Genomic DNA, 24538 nt, shown 5'->3' on the forward strand with positions numbered 1-24538 from the left:
CCCGCCAGGCTGTGGAACTAGCACGTGCCCTCTCGCCGGCCTCGGCATCTCACGTCCGCCCCTCACTCGTGGCGGGGCGCAACTCTTGGCCCCTAAGCTGCGCGCCGCCCCACGCGGCCGGGCTGCGGGTCTGGGGGTCCGCGTCTCCCTGGCCCTCCAGGATCTAAGGCCGTGGTTCAGGAGCTGTTGGGCGTCCAGGGTCTCGGTGGGGGTGGCGTATCTGCCCTTTTTACATCCCCGCAAGGCCCCCCTGTCTTGTAGGGAGGCCAGTCAGTGAAGCGCGGAGGTCCTGGCGCGTCGAGAGGGAGTCCAGTCTTTGAGGACCGACTGGTCCTGGGCCACCCACCTCTCGCCTCTGCTGTCAGAAGCAGAAGCTACAGCCGTATCCAGTATTTCGGGAGCTGTGTCCCTTTCCTCATGCAAAACAAGGAGACTTGGACTGTGTTTACTAAGGCGCCCCTTATCCCTCCCATTCCGTGAGCGGACAGTTGCCTGCAACTTTGGGGAAGCGGCCGGTGCTGTGGAAAAGCTGTGGCTCGGAGTCAGGAGGCCTGGGTTCTAGCCGTGGCTCCAGCACTGACTCGCTGGCGACTCCAGAAAGCTCTAATTGAGGCTGTATTTACGATGATTTCAGATTACACGGTTGAATTAGGGGCTCCATTAGGGCCTTTTTAGCTCAGTGAATAAGATTCTCTGAGCACGTTTCTCCAAATATAAAACCAGAGCGTTCAATTTGATGACTTTTCAGGTCCCCTCAAAAGCTCTTGACTTTGTGCGGGCTTTTTTTCTTTATTTAAAAAATTTTTTCCTAGGACTGTTAGAGAAATGACTTTGTGTTTGAATGCGTAGGCAATCACATACAAAGACTTTTAAATGGATTGTGTGTATATTTAGGAAAGTATTATGCTTTGGAGACAGTTTAGCATTGCTACTTTCATATATATATATATATATATTTTTTTTTTTTTTTTAATAAAGACGGGGTTTCACCACGTTGGTCGGGCTGGTCTTGAACTCCCGACCTCAGGTGATCCGCCCTCCTTGGCCTCCAAAGTGCTTGGATTACAGGTGTCAGCCACCACGCCCAGCCAGCATTGCTATTTTCAAGAGCATCTGAGAATGAGGAATAAACTCAGGAAGGATCGCAACTGAGGATGATATTAATATGATAGTTACCGGGTAAGAGACTGAATGGCCGAAGGAAAAGGGCTAAAGGAAAGATGAAGGAAATGTTTCCAGTTAGGATTAGTTCTCCTAAAAATCATGTATATATTCCAAGAACAGCTGGGGCTAATATGACTAAATTTAGCTTAATTTTTTCCCACTGAAATACTGTGCTCTGTATTTTGTGACCTTTGTTTTACACATTTGGATATACCACCCTGGTCAGATTTGATTCAGAGTGGCCGTCGCATTTGAAAAGTGGGCAGACATTTCAACCCCTTAGTCAATTGTGTTTCACCTGTCACTGTCAGGGCAGCTCACTAAGAGTAAAAAAGAAATTTTACGTCAAAAGTAAAGTGTGTATTTCTCACTTTCCAATGCAATTTGGACTGAAAATGAAGCTGTGGATTTAAATTGGCCTGAGATGGATGCCTGTGTTATCAAGAAGGAACATCTAAGGAAGCTAAAGGTGCTTTGGAAGTAAATAAGAGCAAAAGGTCAGAGTGACCAGTTGGTAGACTGAGAGCAGAAGGACTGATTAAAGATTATATTAAGTAAATTGTGAAAGCTTAAATAAGGCTTAAGTTGTCTAGTTTAAAACAATTTAGTGAATGAATACTGCTCCCTCTTTTGAATGAGAAGAGCCTTTGCTGTTATTCTATAGCTGTTTTATATTTGTTAAGCTATTTTAACTTGTAGATAAGTTTTATTTACATTTCCATGATATTTTAGGATCTTACATAGGAAACATCTTTTCTGGTCATGGGATTGATAAAGTCTTTGAGTACTAACTTGGGAGATTCTTGGATGATAAACTGACAAATATGTGTTTTCCTTCCACCTAAAATGTCTTATTTACAGTTTTTAAACTCTGCTGGGAGGTGAAATGCATATTTGTGAGGTAAATTTAGGTAGTAGAACCAATGCAAATATTGTAGTGAAGGAAGGATTTCTTTTTAAATATCTTAATTTGAAATTACTTATTTGAGAATTTTATTTTGGGCTGGGTACTGTCACTCACGCCTGTAATACCATCACTTTGGGATGCCAGGGCAGGTGGATCATGAGGTCAAGAGTTCCGAGACCAGCCTGGCCAACATCGTGAAACTCCAAGAATTCAAAAATTAGCTGGGTTTGGGGTAGGGGGGGCCTGCCTGTAATCCCAGCTACTTGGGGGACTGGGGCAGGAGAATTGCTTGAATTTGGGAGGCGGAGCTTGCAGTGAGCGGAGATTGCGCAGCTGTACTCCAGCCTGGGCAACAGAAAAAAAAAATTTAAAAATTTTAGTAATAGTTGGCTGAGAATCACAGAAATGTGAATCACTTCTAGCTGTGTCCTTAACCACCTGCATAACCTTGGATAGGCCTCCTGTCTCTTTGTACTTCAGTTTCCTGATGTGTAGATTGAGGAGTCTGTGTGAGATAATCTGATTTTGTTATCTAGTTAGTACACTTGGGAATCATGTACAGGGATCAGAAAGCTGAGAAAAAGCCTTCTGAGTCCAGAATGTGTGTGTGTGTGTGTGTGTGTGTGTGTGTGTGTGTGTATGTGTGTGAAAAACATATATATTGTCCTCTGAGAATACACCTTTTTAAAGTAAATTCATTTGAATGTAATTAAAGCAGTAACATAAACCAAAACAGCCTCAGGCAGACCTTAACCCTGGCATACATAAGCTACCTAAATAAGAGAGCATGTTACGCCAAGCACAATTTTCAAGTACAGACGGTACAAAATCCTCTTAAAGGCCATAGGGGCTAAATTGTTAAATTCATTTTTCTGCATTTCAGGGAAAGAGATAAATCCTTAGACCCAAGGAAGTCAGTTTTTATTATGGTTCTGTAGTTTATTTTTGGCATACATTCACAGGTGTGCCTATGGCTCTATTCTTAATCCTTTTCCTTTGGGATGGCTCCAAGAGTAGTACAAATTTGTAACTCTGTAATTTAGCTCTTTAATTTTTTCTGTGCTGCACTGGAATTGTGTTTTATCTTAAGTCCACACTGGATCCTCAGGATGGATCCAGTGAGGATTTTGAAAGAAGCATAATTCCTTTGACTTCTTCTAGAATTAATTTACCTATTAAATAAAAAGGAAAGGATTCGTCTTTTATTTCAATTCCTCAGGCTAACATTTCAATATAAACTGATAAATGCTGTGAGCATTATTCAGAAAGCCACATTCAATTTGTGTGACAGTAACAGCATAGGAAGGACAGTGCAACAAGGGCACAGGTACATGATACCTCTGCGAAGAAAAGCGCTACAGGTTGGTTTATTTATTCTGCAAAACAAACAACTACAGTAGGAATGTAGTACGTTTTTGGCTCTTGTGCATTTGTTTCTTGGATTTAAGCTGGTTCTGTGACCAGAACTACCATCACCATACCCTGACATTTTGGGCAGAAATTTGGGAGACTAAGATAACGACTATTTTAATTTTATGTGTATAGCTAGAAGTTGAAAAAAGAATACATTGGCATCATTACTGCTCTCTGGGCTGTTCCTAATTTTGGACATACGCTTATTTTTCCAGAGCTCTCATTTTAATCAGTAGTCCATGATTACCTAATGGAAACATCTACTGTGTAGAGTTTTGGTTGATGATATGAGAATTTCTAAGACTTTGGAGTAGTTGAAAGACAACAGAGAAATTCATCCCATCATAATTTCTGTATTTTAAGCGCATACTGTTTTTATCAGTACTGAAGAACAAATGTCTGATGGTGTAATTCATTTATTTATTTATGAATTTAACAAACATTTGTAGATGGCCCCCAAAATACCAGTTAACTTTGCTTGGCTTTGGTGATTCATTGTTTAGCAGAGTGCATATAATTCCTCTCCTCCTGGGGTTTCTGACCTGTGTTTCTTGGAGATTCATATTGAATAAGTAATTAGAAATGTGATGAGTGTTTTGACATGTAAAGGGCTTATGGAAGCCAATAAAAGGGGCACTTAATTTAGTCTGGTGGGGAGTGATTTTGAGCCGAGTTTAAAAGATGAAGGGTGAGGAAGATTTAATACGCTCACAGTGGAAAGTATTTCACTTTAGGCATTTATTACCAAAGCTGGGAGTTTTGTCTCAATATTAGCTAATTAGTAAGTTGATATTATGTACATATTTATAACTAGAACAGAGTTTTTAGATAGAGTCTGGCTCTGTTGCCCAGGGTGAAGTGCAGTGGCATGATCTCAGCTCACTGCAGCCTCTGCCTTCCGGGTTCAAGCTATTCTTATGCCTCGGCCTCCTGAGTAGCTGGGATTGTAGGCTCACACTACCATGCCCAGCTAATTTTTGTATTTTTAGCAGAGATGTGGTTTCACTATTTTGGCTAGGGTGGTCTTGAACTCCTGACCTCAAGGGATCCACCTGCTTTGGACTCCCAAAGTCCTGGGATTACAGGTATGAGCTGCTACACCTGCCTGCCCTTGTTTTATTTTTGTTTGGGGCTCTTGATTTGTTACCCAGGTTGGAGTACGGTGGTGTGACCATAACTCACTGTAACTTTGAACTCCTGAGCTCAAGGGGTTCTCCCACCTCAATCTCTTGAGTAGCTGGGACTACAGGTTTGCACTACCATGCCTGGCTAAGTTTTTATTTTCTCTTTTTGTGGAGATGGGGGTCTTACTGTGTTTCCTAGGCTGTTCTCAAACTTCTAATCTTAAAGTGATCCTCCTGCCTTGGCCTCTAAAAATGTTGGGATTATAGGAATGAGCCACTGTGCCAGCTCAGGCATTTTTACTTATTTTTTTGGCTAATGAACAGATAGCATGAGATTAATTTGTCAGTTGAGAATATACATTTATACCCAAACAGTAAATAAAATTGTTTCCTGTTATGGATTTTAATCATAATTGAAATATTCCTGTATGAGAATATATACTTGAAAATATGGGCTGTACAACCAGAACCAAGGAAAAGATGAAGAATGGATGGGATAGTGAGAGCTGCTTCAAGTCTTGTGAGTTTTAATATTTTGGAAACAACTGTTTTGTATCCTGCAGTAGATCTCATCTAGTTTTTCATTTACAATATACCTGTGAAATATGATATAATCATGTGCTATATAATAGCATTTTGGTTAAAGGCAGACTGTATGACTGTGGTCCCATAAGGATTTGTATGCTATTTTTACTGTATCTTTTGTATATTTAGATATACAAATACCTTTGTATTACAGTTACTTACAATATTTGGTACAGTAACATGCTGTACTAGTTTGTATCCTAGGAGCAATAGACCATACCAGATAGCCTAGTTGTGTAGTGGGCTACACCATCTAGGTTTGTGAAAATTACCAGATAGCCTAGTTGTGTAGTGGGCTACACCATCTAGGTTTGTGAAAATCATTCTATGAAGTTTGCATGATGAAATCACTGAACAAAGCATTTCTAAGAATGTTGACTGTTTCCATCAATAACCGTAACTCAATTTGTCAGTAGTAGTTCTCATTAGGGCGTGGTGGGACTTACAGGAGTGGATCCTAAGAGGACTTAGAAATCCTTGGAAAAAAAGGGATTTTTTTTTTTTTTTTTTGAGACGGAGTTTCGCTCTTGTTACCCAGGCAGGAGTGCAATGGTGCAATCTCAGCTCACCGCAACCTCCGCCTCCTGGGTTCAGGCAATTCTCCTGCCTCAGCTTCCTGAGTAGCTGGGACTATAGGCACGCACCACCATGCCCAGCTAATTTTTTGTATTTTTAGTAGAGATGGGGTTTCACCATGTTGACCAGGATGGTCTCGATCTCCTGACCTCGTGATCCACCCACCTTGGCCTCCCAAAGTGCTGGGTTTACAGGCGTGAGCCACTGCGCCCGACCCAAAAAAGGGATTTTAATATGTCTGAGAATAGTGATGGCCTTCATATTAGCAGTTGTCACTAATGTGTGGTATTGTTCCCTAAACTGTCATGATCTGAACTTTTAAAATATATTCTGTGTACAACTTTCTCTTTTGCAGCATCAAGGTTACTGACTTTTGATGATGTTTGGTGGCTACGAGACTGTAGAAGCATATGAAGACGCTCTTTATAGAGACGAGTCATCTAGTGAACTGAGTGTTGATAGTGAGGTGGAATTTCAGCTCTATAGCCGAATTCATTATGCCCAAGATCTTGATGATGTCATTAGGGAGGAAGAACTTGAAGAAAAGAACCCTGGGAATTCGGAATCTTCAAGTAGTAAACCAAATCATAAGAAGCTAATTGTCGTTTCAGATAGTGAAATCATCCAGCTGTCAGATGGGTCAGAGGTCATCACTTTGTCTGATGAAGATAGTATTTATAGATGTAAAGGAAAGAATGTTAGAGTTCAAGCACAAGAAAATGCCCATAGTCGTTCTGCTTCTCTTCAGTCTAATGAGCTGGTTGATAAATGCAAGAGTGATATTGAGAAGCCTAAACCTGAAGAGCGATCAGGTATAATCCGAGAGGTCATGATTATAGAGGTCAGTTCAAGTGAAGAGGAAGAGAGCACTATTTCAGAAGGCGATGATGTGGAAAGCTGGATGCTACTGGGATGTAAAGTAGATGATAAAGATGATGATATCCTTCTTAACCTCGTGGGATGTGAAAACTCTGTTGCTGAAGGTTAGTATCACTGGCCATTTTGAAAGTATCATCTTTCATAAGGAAGACTGCTTTTCCTAGACAAAAGACCAAGAGGGTCTGCTCCATTTAATTCTTCACTTTTTGGTCTTGTTTTTTGGCTTGTTTCTCATGCAACTCTCTTACTGGTGGCTACTCTAATGGTGATTTGTCTGAACATCAGAAAGTATGTGTCAGAATACCAAAGACACTCTGCTTCTGCTGTAAGCAGATACATAGCTGCTGCTTCCTGTTTGGCTAGAGCCAGTTCTGCACCTGAAATCTTACTCTCCCTGACCCCCCCGCCCCCCTGCTTGGTGCCACAGGTGAGTACTTCATCTACCTCTGACATTAGCCCTGTGCACTCATTCAGCCAACTCTGTTGAGACTGTCTCTTCCTATGGGATTTGCTTACCAAGGAGTTAGATGGTGAGCATGGGGAATGCCTGGCACACAGAATATATGTAATTAGTGTTAGGATTAGGATTTTAGGTACTCCAGAAAGACAGGAAAATAATGAAGACTTGTAAGTCTAGGGCAGCTTATAGGAGACAATGCAAATTTTGAGAGCTACATCATCAAGGATTAAAACTTTGATGTTAGTTTTATCTCTGTGACATGTAGTCCTCTAGTCTTAATGCTTATACCTTCAAGAAGTTTCCTTTTGTCATTTCCCTGCCTTTATGCCTAATGCTCAGTCTCTTGTACTAGTTTCCTAAGTAGTCTTCTTTTATGTCTGCCCTATACATTGGTTAAAACTGGCATTGAAATGCTCTTTTACTCATAATACTTTATTGCTGCTCCAAAAATCTTTAATGTCACCCGGCTTCCCCAGAAACGATGACATTGAATATAGATCATGCTTGGAGCCCCTGGGATTGGCAAATGTTTTTTTAAGAAGCCTGATAGAAAATATTTTATATTTTCTACTCAACTCAGCCCTTGTGGGAAAGCAGCCTTAGATAATACCTATAGAAATGGGGTGGCTGTTCTCAATAAAGCCCTACTTACAAAAATGGGTGACCGGCTCAGGCTGTAGGTTGCTAACCCTGTGAACTTGACAGCAAAACAGAGAGACAACAGTAGTTAAGACATAGAACAGAATCAAGTAAAGGTTTTCTGTTTAGGTAAGATCTGATGATGGTTTTAGGTAGAAAGAAACTTGTGAAGGAGAGACTAAACTTGCTTGATGGATTGGGTTGGGGGCCAGGTTAGAGATTGGATCAGGTGTATGTGTTGTTGAATTATTCCTAAGAGGGAAGAGTGACACCAGGACACCAGTAATTGCTAAATCATCAAATATTTATAGAGGTAGAGAAGAAAGAATAAATTCAGATGGATTGAGGTAGATGAGAGAGCATATGAGGATATGTTTGATTTTCTTGGGAAAATGAAAACAGAAGTAGGAGAGGGTGGGGGATAATTGGAAGCTTAGAATGTTTAATTTAAACATTTCCTAAGCTGTGGAAAATACTTTCAGGCAGTGGCTACCAGTATTTTAAAGGTGATAACCTGTTTAACTTCAAAACAACTTGTGGACCACCCCATGATTGTAGTTACGATTTTGTATTCAATTGAGAAAATGTGTATTAGAAAGAAGCTACTACTCTTCAGTGACTTTGTATTTTATGAACCACAACATTGATATGTGAGAAATAGTGTTTATAATGCATTGATAGTGTTTATAATGCACAACATTGAATATGAGAGATAGTGTTTATAATGCATTGCTCTTGGTACCCATTAAGGTTACTAATTCTGCAGTTTCCCAGGAGGCTAAAAGTTCTTAAGTTGGAAATAATTGCTCTAATGAATCAACAATACGAGAATAAAAGATTGCTTAGAAGTAGTATTCAGTTAAAATTAAAATGATAATGAACTCACTTTGAAGTATTCCATAAATTTCCAGTAATACTTGTCAGCTTGGAGCAAGATAACAGAAGCAAAATGATCTAGGGTTAGGTATAAGATTATAGAAGGCCAAAATAAGCATTCAGCTTAATCTTTCTCTAAATTACCTTTTTCTTGAGATCACACTTAGTTTCATTAGTCACTTCTCTATTTGTGGTCATCAAATTGTCATCTCCTTAACCATTTTGTTGATTTCAAATTCCCAGTGTACACCTACTGAATATTTCCATTTGGGTATCTTACTGTTTCACATTTAACATACTGAAAAGAAAGGTTGATAAGTTGAAAAAAAGCTTATTTTTCCTTTGAAAGAACTCCCCGCTGTTTTCTGCTTACACTAGAGAATCTACAGACATGCTGAAGTTGATGACATAACGTGGATAGGTTGGGAAAAACATGAATTAGGTGCTGGCTTTAGTGAAGAAATTGAAATGTGCCATGTTTGGCAAATGATGATGATGAGAAAGTAGAGAGAACCTCAGATTTGTTTTTTTGTTTTAGCCGAATAGAATTAAATTCTGCGTTTTTGAAAATTAATTTACTTGACTCTTGTAAACTCTTACAAATCTCAAATATACTCTTTTTTTTTTTTTTTGAGACCGAGTTTTGCTGTTGTTACCCAGACTGGAGTGCAATAGCACGATCTCGGCTCACCGCAACCTCTGCCTTCTGGGTTCAAGCAATTCTCCTGCCTCAGCCTCCCGAGTAGCTGGGACTACAGGCGCACACCACCATGCCCAGCTAATTTTTGTATTTTTAGTAGAGACATGGTTTCACCTTGTTGACCAGGATGGTCTCGATCTCTTGACCTCGTGATCCACCCGCCTCAGCCTTCCGAAAGTGCTGGGATTATAGGCGTGAGTCAAATATACTCTTTTATTTCCCTGATCCACTAATGCTGTAATACTGTTTCTTTTTTTTCTCTTTTTATTTTTTTAAATTTATATATATATATATTTGTTGCATTTAAGGTTTTGGAGTACATGTGAAGAACATGCAAGATTGTTGCATAGGTCCACACGTGGCAGCTTGATTAGCTGACTTCCTCCCCTTCACCTATACCTGGCATTTCTCCCCATGCTATCTCTCCTCAACTCCCCACCCCCTGCTGTCCTTCCCCTGTTTCCCCCAAACAGACCCCAGTGGGTGATGCTCCCCTCCCTGTGTTCATGTGTTCTTATTGTTCAACACCCACCTATGAGTGAGAACATGCAGTGTTTGATTTTCTGTTCTTTTGTCAGTTTGCTGAGAATGATGGTTAACAGTTTCATCCATGTCCCTACAAAGGATACAAACTCATCATTTTTTATGGCTGCATAATATTCCATGGTGTATATATGCCACATTTTCCCTGTCCAGTCTATCATCGATGGGCATTTGGGTTGGTTCCAAGTCTTTGCTATTGTAAACAGTGCTCCAGTGAACATTCGTGTGCATGTGTCCTTATAATAGAACAATTTATAATCCTTTGGATATATACCAGTAATGGGATTGCTGGGTCAAATGGAATTTTTATTTCTAGGTCCTTGAGGAATCGCCACACTGTCTTCCACAATGGTTGAACTAATTTACACTCCCACCAGCAGTGTAAAAGTGTTTCTATTTCTCCACATCCTCTCCAGCATCTGTTGTCTCCAGATTTTTTAATGATCGCCATTCTAACTGGTGTGAGATGGTATCTCAATATAGTTTTGATTTGCATTTCTCTAATGACCAGTGATGATGAGCATTTTTTCATGTTTGTTGGCCTCATGTATGTCTTCTTTTGTAAAGTGTCTGTTCATATCCTTCGCCCACTTTTGAATGGGCTTGTTTGTTTTTTTCTTGTAAATCTGTTTTAGTTCTTTTTAAATTCTGGATATCAGCCCTTTGTCAGATGGGTAAACTGCAAAAATTTTTTCCCATTCTGTTGGTTGCCAATTCAGTCTAATGACTGTTTCTTTTGCCATGCAGAAGCTGTGGAATTTGATTAGGTCCCATCTGTCTATTTTGGCTTTTGTTGCCAATGTTTTTGGTGTTTTGGTCATGAAGTCCTTGCCTATGCCTATGTCCTGAATGGTTTTGCCTAGATTTTCTTCTAGGGTTTTTATCGTGTTAGGTCTTATGTTTAAGTCTTTAATCCATCTGGAGTTAATTTTACTGTAAGGTGTCAGGAAGGGGTCCAGTTTCTGCTTTCTGCACATGGCTAGCCAGTTTTTCCAATACCATTTATTAAATAGGGAATCCTTTCCCCATTGCTTGTTTTTGTCAGGTTTGTCAAAGATGTTGTGTTGCCTCTGAGGCCTCTGTTCCATTTCATTGATCTATATCTCTGTTTTGGTACCAGTGCCGTGCTGTTTTCATTACTGTAGCCTTGTAGTATAGTTTGAAGTCCGGTAGTGTGATGCCTCCCGCATTGTTCTTTTTGCTTAGAATTGACTTGGCTATGCGGACTCTTTTGGTTTCATATGAAGTTTAAGGGGGTTTTTTCCAGTTCTATGAAGAAGGTCATTGGTAGCTTGATGGGGATAGCACTGAATCTGTAAATTACTTTGGACAGTATGGTCTTTTTCACGATATTGATTCTTCCTAACCATGAACATGGAATGTTTCTCCATCTGTTTGTGTCCTCTCTTATTTTGTTGAGCAGTGGTTTGTAGTTCTCCTTGAAGAGGTTCTTTACGTTCCTTGTTAGTTGTATTCCTAGGTATTTTATTCTCTTTGTAGCAATTGTGAATGGCAGTTCATTCTTGATTTGGCTCTCTTTAAGTCTGTTATTGGTGTATAGGAATGCTTGTGATTTTTGCACATTGATTTTGTATCCTGAGACTTTGCTGAAGTTACTTACTAATTTCAGGAGATTTTGGGCCGAGACATTGGCGTCTTGTAGATATATAATCATGTTGTCTGCAAATAGAGACAATTGGCTTCCTCCTTTCCTATTTGAATACGCTTTATTTCTTTTTCTTGCTTGATTGCTCTGGCTAATACTATTTCTTTTCAAATAATAAGCAATATATTCAGTACTGATTCCCATATAAGTGTGCTGTTACTCTCTAATCATTATCCCTTTCATAAAAATATTTAGGAATAGATCAGTTCATATAATCTTTAGAAAGAAGATTTTTTTTTCATTTCTGTGAAAGTGTAGAGAAAGTCTCAAGTACTTTTGAAATGCCTGTTTTTGTTTTTTTGAAACAGTCTTGCTCTATCGCCAGACTGGAGTGCAGTGGCGCGATCCTGGGTCACTGCAACTTCCGTTTTCTGGGTTCAAGCAATTCTGTCTCAGCCTCCTGAGTAGCTGGGACTACAGGCATGCACCACCACACCCGGCTAATTTTTTGTATTTTTAGTAGAGACGGGGTTTAACCCTGTTGGCCAGGATGGTCTCAATCTCTTGACCTGCTGATCCACTCGCCTCGGCCTCCCAAAATTTTGGGATTATAGGCGTGAGCCACCGCGCCTGGCACAAAATGCCTGCTGTTAAACAGCATCCGTAACTATTTTGTGTTCTGTTTCCTTGACCTCACTCTGAAGAAAAAACCAAAATATCTCCCAGAATTATGGCATATTGAAAACTGCAGTATAGTTGAAAAGATTACAGGGTCCTTGAGGGTGGGTCTTTTCCATACTCATAAACCTACTTACAATATTTAGAATAATTTCTTGACACATATATTACCTCCTTTCTCATTAATTGCTAAATCATCAAGCATTTATTGAGCATCTTCTCTATGTAGGGTATAAGTAGTACTGAAGTAGTACTGGTCTTAAACAGTGGTAAAAGAATTAAGTTTTAGACTGAGCGCAGTGGCTCACCCCTGTAATCCCAGCACCTGGGGAGGCCCAGGCGGTTGGATCACCTGAGGTCAGGAGTCGAGACCAGGCTGGCCAACATGGCAAAACCCTGTCTCTACTAAAAATAAAAAAAATTTAAAAAAACTGGACATAACCCTGTCTCTACTAAAAATAAAAAAATTAGCTGGCCATGGTGGTGAGTGCCTGTAATCCCAACTATTTGGGAGGCTAAAGCAGGAGAACTGCTGGAACTGGAAGGTGGAGGTTGCAGTGAGCAGAGATCATGGCATTGCACTCCAGCCTGGGCAATGGAATGAGACTCTGTCTCAAAAGAGATGTAAGTTTTAGCCTTAAGTGCCATAATGTTTCACTGAAGAGACAGAATATAAGAAGCCAAGTAAATTTATGGAATTCTCTCTTTCTCTCTCTCTCTCTCTCTCTCTCTTTTTTTTTTTTTTTTTTTTTTTTTTTTTAGCAGTGGGATCATGTTCTTCAAATAGAGCAAGGCTAGTCTGGAACTCCTGGGCTCATGTGGTTCTCCCACCTTAGCCTTCAGAGTAGCTGGGACTGCAGATGTGAACACAGCTGGGAAATCTCTTAACCATGGGAATTAAGTCTCAAAATTCTGGTGATATAGGTGGTTGAAACTTAAAACTTTAGAATTAGTGAATTTGTGATAGTTCATAAGCCTGTGAAAGACTGTATAAATACATACATATTTTACATTTACTCTTACTAAATTTGTAGTAAATTTAAGTACAGTACTACCTCTTATGTGGAAACTTCAGACTCTCCCCTCTTTAATTGCAATGAGACATTATTATATTAAAAAGTATAATGGGCTTACACATTTGTTTTGCTTTACTGACAGATAATATACAACTCGGAGGCATTTTTTTCCTTTGTATTCTTCCTTTAAATGTTCAACACTTTTCTGATTTTGTGAGCTTCCTGAGGCTCCATTGAGACCATATATATGTGATGCTTAACAGTCTAACCTTCCTCAGTATGTATAGATATATGTTGGTGGCTTTGCCTGTAATAAGTTCATGCCAAAACATAGACCTTCAATTCCTATTACATATGGCTTTCAGTTCTCTCTACTCAGGGATAGAGGAGTTTATTTCTAAGGTCTGAGCCTCTTTTCCTTTCCTTTACTCTTTCCTAAGCCTTCTTTATAAAAACTATGCATGGTTTATCGTTTGTTTTCCTTTATGATTCCCGCCCTTTACTTTCTTTTATTATCCCCAGCAGGAGTGACTTGTAATTCTCATATATTAGAAAGGCAGACCTCCTGGTGGTAGAGAAGATGCACCCAAGGAAGTCAGCATGTTTAGTAATTTGTGTGGGGGATCTCAAGTTTGGAAAGTATTGTTACATAAGACAGCCAAATGATGATGTGACAATAATGACAGAATAATTAGCTACTTACTTTCCTGGTTAGAAAAGGGATATTGTTAGTTCTAGAAGTAACTGCTAGCTCTTTCTTGTACATTTTTTATTGTGGAAGTAGAAAAATACACAAAAATAAAATGTTACTTCAGTGTCTCATAAACTTCAGCAGTTACAAATTTATGACTAATCTTCCCTATCTATAACTATGTGCCCCTGGGTTATTTTGAAGCTAAAGAGACATCATTTCATTCCTTTATATATATATGTATGTGTGCGTATATACATCGTGTGTGTGTGTGTCTGTGTGTGTGTGTGTGTGTGTGTGTGTGTGTCTGTATACAAAAATGTGCACACATATTTGTCCCTTAGTATCTACGGAGGATTGGTTCTAGGATTTCTTATGGATACCAAAATCTATGGTTGCTCAAGTCCCTGTTAAAAAATTATAGAATATTTGCATATAACCTATGTACATCCTCCCATATACTTTAAATCTGAGATGTCCAATCTTTTGGCTTCCCTGGGCCACATTGGAAGAAATGTCTTGGACCACACATAAAAGACAGTAATATTGACAGTAGCTGATGAGCTAAAAAAAAATTACCAAAAAATCTCATATTGTTGTAAGAAAGTTTACAAATTTGCGTTAGCCCAGATTCAAAGCCTTCTTGGCTGTGAGTTGGACAAGCTTGCTTTAAATCATCTCTAGACTACTTAAAATACCCAATACAATATAAATACCACGTAAATTACTGTTATACTATATTTAAGGAATAATAATGAGAAGGAAAATGTACACGTTCAGTAGGGTTGCAGTTTTTTTGGTCTGGAATATTTTCTTTTCTTCTTTTTTGAGATATAGTCTTGTTCTGTCGCCCAGGGTGGATTGCAGTGGCACAGTCTTGGCTTACTGCAACCTCTGCCACCTGGGTTCAAGCAATTCTTCTACCTCAGCTTCCCGAATAGGTGTGACCGCAGGCACCTGCCACCGTGTCTGGCTAATTTTGTATTTTTATTTTTGATTCTTAAAAATTTTAAAATTTTTATTTTTTTCCTGAGATGGAGTCTCGCTGTGTCACCCAGCCTGGAGTGCAGTGGCGTGATCTCGGCTCACTACAACCTCTGCCTCCCAGGTTCAAGTGATTCTCCTGCCTCAGCCTTCCAAGTAGCTGGGATTACAGGTGTGCACTACCATGCCTGGCTAATTTTTATATTTTTAGTAGAGTTGGGGTTTCACTGTGTAGGCCAGGCTGGTCTTGAGTTCCTGACCTCAGGTGATCCACCCGCCTTGGCTTCCCAAAGTGCTGGGATTAAAGGTGTGAGCCATTGTGCCTGGCTGAAATGTAAAAATATATATTAAAAAAATATATATTTTAAAATCAAAATATCATAGATAAATTCCCAGTAATTCTTTCATCATCACACACCCAACCAGTGTTCAGATTTCCTACATTGGCTCCTAATTTTTTTTTCCTTAAAGATGATTTGCATTTGATCTGATCCATGTACTGTAATTGGTTGATAACTTAAGTGTCCTTTAATGTATAGGTTTCCCTTAATCTCTTCCTTTTTTAAATTTTTTGTAATTTGTTGTATTACTTAGATTCTTTGTCATCTAGAATTTCCTATGGTTTGGATTTTGTAATATTGCTTAACGTGTTCTACTGTCCTCTGTCTTTCCTGTGAATTGGTAGTTAGATCTAGAAGCTTGATTGAATTCAGGTTTTCTCTCTGTTGTTACATTATCAGGTTGATGCACAGGTTCATTTGTCTCACTTTGCTTTTGATACATTATTTTTTAGAATTATGTTTTAAAATTTGATTTTCTTTTATAATCAAGTAAAATGTTTATAAGATTCCAAGTTCAAATCAGCAAAACATGATAAAATCTATTCAAAGAAGGCAAACCTGTCCAGTCTCCATCCTGTTCCTGTCCTTCCCTTTATGAATAACCATTAAGAGAAAATTGTTGTTTTGTCTTTATGTTTGCTTAATATATGTATGTCTTTGTACACTCGTTCCCTCTTTCTTAATAAATAGTGGCATACTATCTACTCTTTTCTCTAACCTTATTTTTTTCTCTTAGCTGTATATCCTAGAGATCAATCCATAGTACTGTGTAAAGATACTTAATAATTCTCATTTCTAGGACTATGGACTATTTTTTTATCCTCTACACTAATCTGAGCTGGGCACATTAGGCATGTAATAAATACTTTTTGAAAGTGAATGAATATTAATTTAAAATAGTTGATGAATAATGTACTTGTTACAGTCTTAAAATATATTTTAAACGAATAAATAATAGTCTAATTTCACTTTCAGAAGCATGCTCTGTTCTTATTCCTGGTTGCAATTTTTTTCAAATCATTTGGTAATTTTGAAATATTTAGGTTTAGCAAAAAAATAATAGGCTCAGGTTTTTAAAAAAAAATGGCTTCTGCAAAAGGAAGAATATCCTTTTTTTTTGAGATGGAGTCTCGCACTGTTGCCCAGTCTGTAGTGCAGTGACGCAATCTCGGCTCACTGCAATCTCTACCTTCTGCGTTCAAGCAGTTATCTTGCCTCAGCCTCCTGAGTAGCTGGGACTACAGGTGTGCACCGCTATACCCAGGTAATTTTTTTTTTTTTTTTTTTTTTGTATTTTTAGTAGAGACGGTTTCACCATATGGGCCAGGATGGTCTTGATCTCCCGAGCTCATGTTCCTCCCGCCTCAGCCTCCCAAAGTGTTGGGATTACCGACGTGGGCCACCATTCCTGGTGAATATGCTATTTTTAAGAGTTGAAGAAGCCATGACTGTAATGGTGTAGAATTCTGTGTTAATGTAGAGCTCCTTCAGTATGTAAATTTGGCACACAGCCCCTCTAGTTTGTCAGCATTTGACACATAGGGTATACCTAACACATTGTAGGTAAATTTATTTATTTATTTATTTTCCCTTAGGTACATTTAATTGCAGTTCTGCCTTTGTGTATAGACTTATTTACATAGTATTATTTAAAGTGAAATAATGGCTTGATTAAGGTAAATGGCTTTTGAAATAGAAGTGAAATTATGACTTCAGCTTGTGGCAGAAAGTCTTACTATTTTTTGTTAAATCTCTTTTTCTCTCAAAACTGTACACATAGAAGTTTTGGATATAATTTCGAAGGATGAAGAACTCATCTAGAGGCCATTACTGAATTCCTGGCATTTATTAGGCACTCAACCAAGACTAGATATCCAATTAAAATTTGAATAGAGTGGGTTACGTATTTGAATTTTGGGTTTTCTGATATATCATTTTATTTGATTTGGGTCTTTATATACACATTTTTTGGTTTGTTTTTGTTTTCCTGTTTGGATTAGTTTCTACCTTGCCTGGTTGATATATCTATTCATCTTTCAGGTCTCAGTTTAAAAGGTCACTTGTGAATGAGGTGTAATGGTTATAGGTTCTCAATTAGTGGTGGTTACTGGGTCTAATATAGCTGTGCAGTTGGCTAGCTTTGACTTTGGATAACTTAATTTCTTTATTGGTTAAGAAATACATTTTATTAAAGTTATAAAGAAAAATGAGATTGGGTAGGCTTAATGTCATAGGAAAATATTTTGATAAAAGTTTTCCTAGTTACATGATAGGTTCATGATCATTGTGGCAAACGTGGGCTTATAGCTTTCATTTTGTTTTTTTGTTTTTTTTCCCAGACAGGTGTCTCTCTCTGCCCCGCCCCACTCCAGTCACTCTCTGTCTCCCTCTCGCCCAGGCAGGAGTACAGTATTGCAATCGTGGCTTATTGTAGACTTGGACCTCCTGGGCTGAGGTGATCCTCCTACCTCAGCCTCCCAGGTAGCTGGGACTATAGGTGTGGGCCACCAGGCCCTGCCAATTTTTTGTATGGAGTTAGATGGAGTTTCATCATGTTGCCCATGTTCACCATGTTGCCCTTGTTCACCATGTTGCACGTGTTCGCCATGTTGCCCATGTTGCTGGTCTTAAACTCTTGGCTCAAGTGAGCCACCCGCCTCAGCCTCCCAAAGTGCCGGGATTTACAGGTGTGGGCTATGGCCCCTGGCCCAACTTGGTTTTTGTTTTTTTGTTTTGTTTTGTAGAGACAGTGTCTCACCATGTTGTCTAGGCTTATCCTGAACTCCTGAGCTCAAACTCCTTCCTTTGCCTCCCAAAGTGTTGTGCTTACAGGCATGAGCCACCGAGCCTAGCTCCAAGTTGCTTTTGAACAACATGTCTCTAGTATGGTGCTATCTTTAAAGAAATTTAATTTGGTGGCATTTTATGATCTGCTAGTTTATGACGTTAAACTTAGTATTGAAAACTTAAAATCTTTCCAGATACTGCTTATACTGGGTGCTTACAATGTACAAGCCACTGTACCATTAAGGTACTGGGATTCAAAAATTGCCATGTATTTTTTTGCCTTTAGAAATCCTAACTTGCATGACAGTATGGGAAGTTCATTGTAAAACCAGAGTTAAATGCATTTCTAGAAATATATGAGATGCCCTAGCAGAATTCATAAACATTCCAGGTGAATGTAGTAGATTTTTTTTTTTAAAGATTAAGGCTGGGCACTGTGGCTCACGCCTGTAATCCCAGCACTTTGGGAGGCCGAGGCAGGTGGATCACAAGGTCAAGAGATTGAGACCATCCTGGTCAACATGGTGAAACCCCGTCTCTACTAAAAATACAAAAAATTAGCTGGGCATGGTGGCGCGTGCCTGTAATCCCAGCTACTCAGGAGGCTGAGGCAGGAGAATTGCCTGAACCCAGGAGGCGGAGTTTGCGGTGAGCCGAGATTGCACCATTGCACTCCAGCCTGGGTAACAAGAGTGAAACTCCGTCTCAAAAAAAAAAAAGATTTAAAGTGGATAGGCAAAGTACAAGTCTGAGTTGAAAACGAACCCTTTGAATTGAGTTTTGAAAAATGCTTAGGACCTAAAGTTCAGGTTAAATGTAGCTAAAAATAGAAGGTAAAGCCCTTAGTAGAAACTTAAGACTGTATATACCGTTTATGTTTATATGTGGCTGGATATGATTAAATGTTTTAATAGTATATCTTTTTTGAATCCATTCTGCCTAAATGAGAAAGGATTATGTATGTTCTGTCTATGTTCAGAATGCTATTGGAAGATTTCTTAGTCATAATTTTATTCCATTGCTTTCTGCCTTTTTTTTGCATACATATCTCCTTTTTCTTTTCTTTTAAAATATAATTGGACCAGAGGTTAGTCAAAGGACATGACTAGCTGTTAAAAGTGTGTTTTGTGCAGGGCTGTTCAAAGAACGTCTTTAAGATACAACTTTGGTTCCTCATAGTTCGTGTTCTTCCTATAATCTTTTAACAGAGGAAAGGATCATTATTTTGTTAATTTGGAAACAGTGCATTAAACTGCCTTCAGTAACTTCTCAGATCATTAAGTGGTGCTTTTCCCCTCTTTTGCATTCATTGTCTTAATTTCAATAAAGTTAGTTTCTTGAGACATTTTGTACCCTGACAGGCCATAAGAGTGTATTTCCATGTGACATACTTCTCATTAATGTATAGTTTAATTTCTGCCTTATAATTAAAAAATGGCCACATGCTAGAATTTCAGTCATCAGGAGCATCAAGGAGTTCATTCCCTCTGTGATGTTTTCAGCTTTTGTAAGCCTGCACTGCACAATTCCTAAAGCTGCTTTTGAACTGCGTCTTTAGTTGTAGCATGTTACCTTACGCTTAACTATTGTAAGGGCATCTTTTTATTTAATTTCTAATTAGCATAATTACTTCAGCTGTGTTATTCAGTGTTCCATGGTGAAGTGAAGTTGTCATAGGGAGAGAAGAAATAAAAATGTTCAGTTTCAGCTTTACTTGTGAATGGAGTGAAGTTTGAAGAAAGCTTTTTATGGCCATTGTTCAGCAGACTGAAAATCTCATTAGAAACCCCAGAAATGCCATGCAGCCTTGGCTTGGATTTTAATAACATTTTGGAATATTGATATTGTATGTCACTAATTTCTGTGATTTCACTGTAGATCAACAACTTAGCTATGCAGTCTTCCGAAGTTTGTGACTTTTAATCTAAATTCATTTACAGTAGTTTTCTTTTCAACAGTGTTAAGTACCCAGGGAGAGAATTAAATTTTACTTTTAAAAAACACATTTCTTTTAGTAACCGATTTGGTTTTCATGTAAGATGTACTAAACTCATTGGAAACTGCTTAAAAAGAAATACCATGATATGTATTTATTGAACTAATGACTTAGTTTAGTTGCCATTAAAATGTTGCTTACCTTACCTACAGGTTTGTATTTTTTTTTTTTTTTTTTAGAATGGAAAAGCATTAAATTAGATGGGTAGCATTTTCTTCCTTGTCAGAAGAGCTTGAATCCTGATGTCTTTTTAAGTGAAGAGTGTTTCTATATAATTTTCTTGTAGCTTTTGTTTATTATAAAAATGATCTATTGCCTGTAGTGACCACTTCTCTAAGAAAATGAGTATAATTTATATGATAGTGTATTTTTATGGTCAGAAAGTAAATTCGATGTGAGCTATATATGATTAGACAGTAAAACTTTTTTCCAAAGAAGTACAGAATGAAGAATATTTAATTATTATTTCTCCTTCTTAGAGTAGAGGCTATTCAGGTAATTCATATTCTGTGAGTAGGAGATCGTGTTTTTAAGACTTCACTAAATTTAATTTCAAAGTAATTTATTAATCTCTTATAAATGCTGACTTATTAATGAAGCAAAAGTATTGACTTAATGTAAGTTTTTCATCCTAATGTTTTAAATCTCTTCATTATTATTTATCTTTGTTTCGTTGTAAATTACAGATACCGGCATGGCTAAGCTTTTGGAATTCTGAGTTACTTTCTGGATGGTTGTTGATTCTGTAAATAATGAATAAATAAATATTTTAATTGGGCAACCACCATGTATTATGTCACATTTTCATTTTAAATCATATACTTAAGAATACCTAAAGAAATATATTTGACTTGCTTTCTAGTTTGAATCTTGATCTAACAGCATTCGTTCTGGATGGAGATGTAATTCTAGAGATAAAAATTTACGTCGTAGTATAGATTTAGATTCTAAATGTAATAGTTACTTTAAGGTGGCCCTTGTCTGCTAAATATACAGCTTTTATTTCTATAGCAAATTCTTACCTTAGAATTCCAACTTTTGTCAGTTTTGAAAATTAGTTTATGGTGGACTTGAGAATATCTGTTCTTATTCTCGTGTTTTGCAAACACATTTAAAGAGAAGACAGCATAACTCTGTGATGCTGAAAATCATTTGATCTTCCCCTTCCTGGATTTTGCCTAAATATACAGTTATAACTGCCTCGGTGTGAGAGAGCAGATGTTAAGTAGTTTATGAGGTATTTATTAAGGGAAAATATTTTTATTGGTAGTTCCCTTAAGTCATATTTATTTTGTAACTAAATAGTGCTTGCAACAGAATTATCTATTCTAGGGAGGGAAAGCTCCAGCTCTTGAAAACTTTTTAGAACTTTTTCCATATTTGTAGTAAATGAGAAATTCTAAAGATAGGAAATAGACTGGTTATGACTAATAAATGAGATTGCTAATGTAATCCAAATTAATTTCACTAAAGAAAGGAGATTTTCTTTAAAGGGAAGATGTACAACCACAATCAATCCTGTAAGTTAGACCTTAATCCTGTACTAGCCAGTTTTTAGTATTAAATGGTCTGATTTAAACATAAATGAACTTTTGTCAATGGTTTTGTTTAGAAATAGCATCATTTCCTACTTTTAAGGAGGATTTTAACGGTTAATAAAAAATTGTTCTGATAAGAACTTGAAAGACAACCTTACTCCCATATAATTGAGTATTTTGCTCTTCATTTAACACCTCAGCCCTTTTGGTTTGCTTAAGAAATGATAAAATTGTGGGAGATTAAATATAACTTAAATATTGCTGTAAATGTGTTCTGTAATCATACTTTAGGCTTGTATTTTTGGTTCTTGTATGAATGAAACACTTCCTTAAAGGTTCAAAATATTCAATTTAAAAGGCTTCTGGATAGATGAGTGGTAGAGATCCATCAGGTACTTGGTTGTGGAATATTTGTGTTCTTAATACCATGATATTTTAAGGTTGTATTAATCTCTTTATTTTTCTGTTTGAGACTATTCAGTTTGGGAAGTTTTCTCTATTATCAGATTTAACAGAAGAAATTTAAGTGGTTGAACCACAGGTCATCTAATTTTCAAACCATGTTGGTTATTAAACTGACTTTCGTGTATAATTCTTAACTGGGTAGTCAGAGGAGTTCAACTCAATTGTGATTCAGCTCTGTGATTGTGCCACCAGTTAGGTTAACATCAGCAGTGAAGAGCCTTCATTTTGTCAGATTTTTAAATTACGTTAAGATTATTTAAACATAGAAGAAGATAAGTTTGTGAAGCAAATTTCTAAAGCAACATTAAGCAAAGGGAATCTTTTCTTTCTTTTCTTTTAGATATATCACATATATGTATATTTTGATTAAAAGGAAAAATTTGATCTTTATAGTGTAATGTGGGTACTTATTTCTTATTTTTAGATATTGTTAAAACTAGCAAAGTTTGTTTGGAAATCTCAAAAGATCTTTAGTAGTATACCTGCAATCTCAGCAGTCCCTTTTTATCCATACAGATTTCTCTGCCTATTGTGGCCGTTTGCTCTAATTTAAATTTCCCATGGCTTTCGACTGCAGACTTGGTTTTCTGCAAGAGTGCCCATGCTTACATGGTCATATATTCTTGGTGACTTTTCCAGTTTTTCTTTTTTGTTATTTTGTTGATTGCTAAAGGAAAAGAGGATTTAAAAAAAAATTGTTTCTTTGTTTTGATCTTTCTTCCTTAGCCCATCTATTTGTGTGTTGTTTTGTTTTGCAGATTGGAAAGAATTGTTGTGTGGTACTTAGATCCATGGGGACTAGAAGGAGAAAACTAAATTTGTTCCTGGTTTTGTTTTCTTAATAACAGAAGCAATTTAATTTTTGAGCCATTGAGAAGCTCAAAAAATATGTTAGCGTTATGCATGAAATTGATGGAAAATCATTAATCCTCAAAATTTCTATTCATGGTCACTTTACTGCTGGAATAAAAATGTTATTGTGTAACCAAGTTAATACTAGAAATACTAATTAACAGTAAGTGGTACTATTATAAATCTTTAAATATTGTATATTAAAAAGTTGTTTACAAGAAATCAGTTGTAATCTCATAATGTGGTTTCTCTTACGTTCAATTTTGTTTTCCACAATGTGTGTATATTCAAATAAGCATTTGAACATGTATTTGATTGTAGACACATTTTTACTGTGACCAGATCTTAAGAGTTTGCTTTTTCTTGGCAAAACTTTCATATTTTCAAGTGTGAGGAATTTTGTTTTATGAAGTAACTTTGTATTGCTGAATGTTAAGTCCTCAAAGTGCTATGGCAATTTAGTTACTGTTAGAAGTCAAAAGTAGAGGCCTCGTCCCAATGTCTCCCCAAAATATTTTTTCTCTAATATTTAGAGATTTTAAAATACCAAATTATTGTGATCAAAGCTATTTCAGTTTTGTGAGGCTGGAATCATACATTAATATATTTAACTGAATTTTGTATTTGCTAAATTAATGTAAAATAATAGAGATCCTTTTTACTCTTTAAAAAATTCTAATAATTTTCTAATCAATCAGGAAAAATGATGTTATGATATACTGTTAATAGGCTAAAAACTTAATGTTGATAAATAGGGAAAAGACTAATTTTGATAATTCATAATCTTAGATTTTTTTCCTTTGATTGATTGTACTTTATGGTTGTGAGGTGTCTAAAATGCTCTTTCTGGATATTTGTAAAGTACTTTGGAAATTGGGATAAGGGCAAGCCTTTTTTCTGTGTCTGTTATTTACAGGCTTTTTCTTGTGGATGTCACGTTCTTAGAATATGAAACTGATTTATAGAATTTGTAATTATCAGGAAATAAATAGCATCATTGAATTATGTTTTTTTTTTGCTATTATTTTCTAGTTATTGTGCTTCACTTTTTGATTTCTATCAAATGACTTCTCAAAAAACAATTTCATTTAAATCACTGAGTTTCAAACTAAGAAGAAAATATATCCTGATAGTTTAATTAGCTGTTGTTTGTCCATGACAATTAAAATAATCTTTTGAGTTTCTAGTCTTTGATTATAGTTATATAGGCTTCATGAGTTTGTAAAATTATTCCCCCTTTTAAAGTATTTTAAAAGGTGTATTGTAATTTTACACTTGCTATTCATATGTAATTATTGAGAAACATGAATAACCTAAAATATATTTCTAGTATTCAGCACATTAAATCAAGGTATAATCTGTGATATAAAAAGTGGTCCAACACAAGTATACAGCTTTAAAAATAACAAGGAATTAATTCTGTTAGCGTGTTTACTAGCAAATGTTCTTAGAAAATGTTATTAATCTTAAAACTCAGTGCTTGAGTTTTATTGTGTGTGGCCTTTCTAGGAGAACACTGTAGCGCCGAACTTGAAATTTATTAAGGAAAGAACAAACTGGTGAAGTGCTTTTATGCTGTTAAAAAACTTCACAGACAATTTTCAGACAACTTTTTTTTTTTAAAGGTCATGATTGCTTGATGCCTTTTCCAGTCTTTATTTGAAACTCTCATTTTGTAGGATTTCTTTTTTGTTCTCCCTTTCTCTTTATTCTTTTGG

The 24538-nt window shown here is 37.0% G+C and overlaps 1 protein-coding gene across 21 annotated transcripts in view; it reads left to right on the forward strand.

Moving 5' to 3' along the window:
* Positions 1–24538, forward strand: part of ZCCHC7 (zinc finger CCHC-type containing 7) — a 264591-nt gene that overhangs the window by 42353 nt on the left and 197700 nt on the right. For 19 of the 21 annotated variants that reach the window (XM_078372414.1, XM_078372378.1, XM_078372382.1 and 16 more), the window contains one exon: positions 6125–6752. The exons of 1 other annotated variant lie outside the window; for it this stretch is intronic. In XM_078372414.1, the coding sequence (XP_078228540.1) occupies positions 6146–6752 (607 nt within the window). In that variant the 5' untranslated portion in view covers positions 6125–6145. Of the gene's footprint in view, positions 1–978; positions 1180–6124; positions 6753–24538 lie in introns of all 21 variants that reach the window. One more of the 21 variants, XM_078372398.1, reaches the window with a different exon arrangement.

This window comes from Callithrix jacchus, chromosome 1 (assembly GCF_049354715.1).
Source record: "Callithrix jacchus isolate 240 chromosome 1, calJac240_pri, whole genome shotgun sequence".
NCBI classification, from domain to species: Eukaryota; Metazoa; Chordata; class Mammalia; order Primates; family Cebidae; genus Callithrix; species Callithrix jacchus.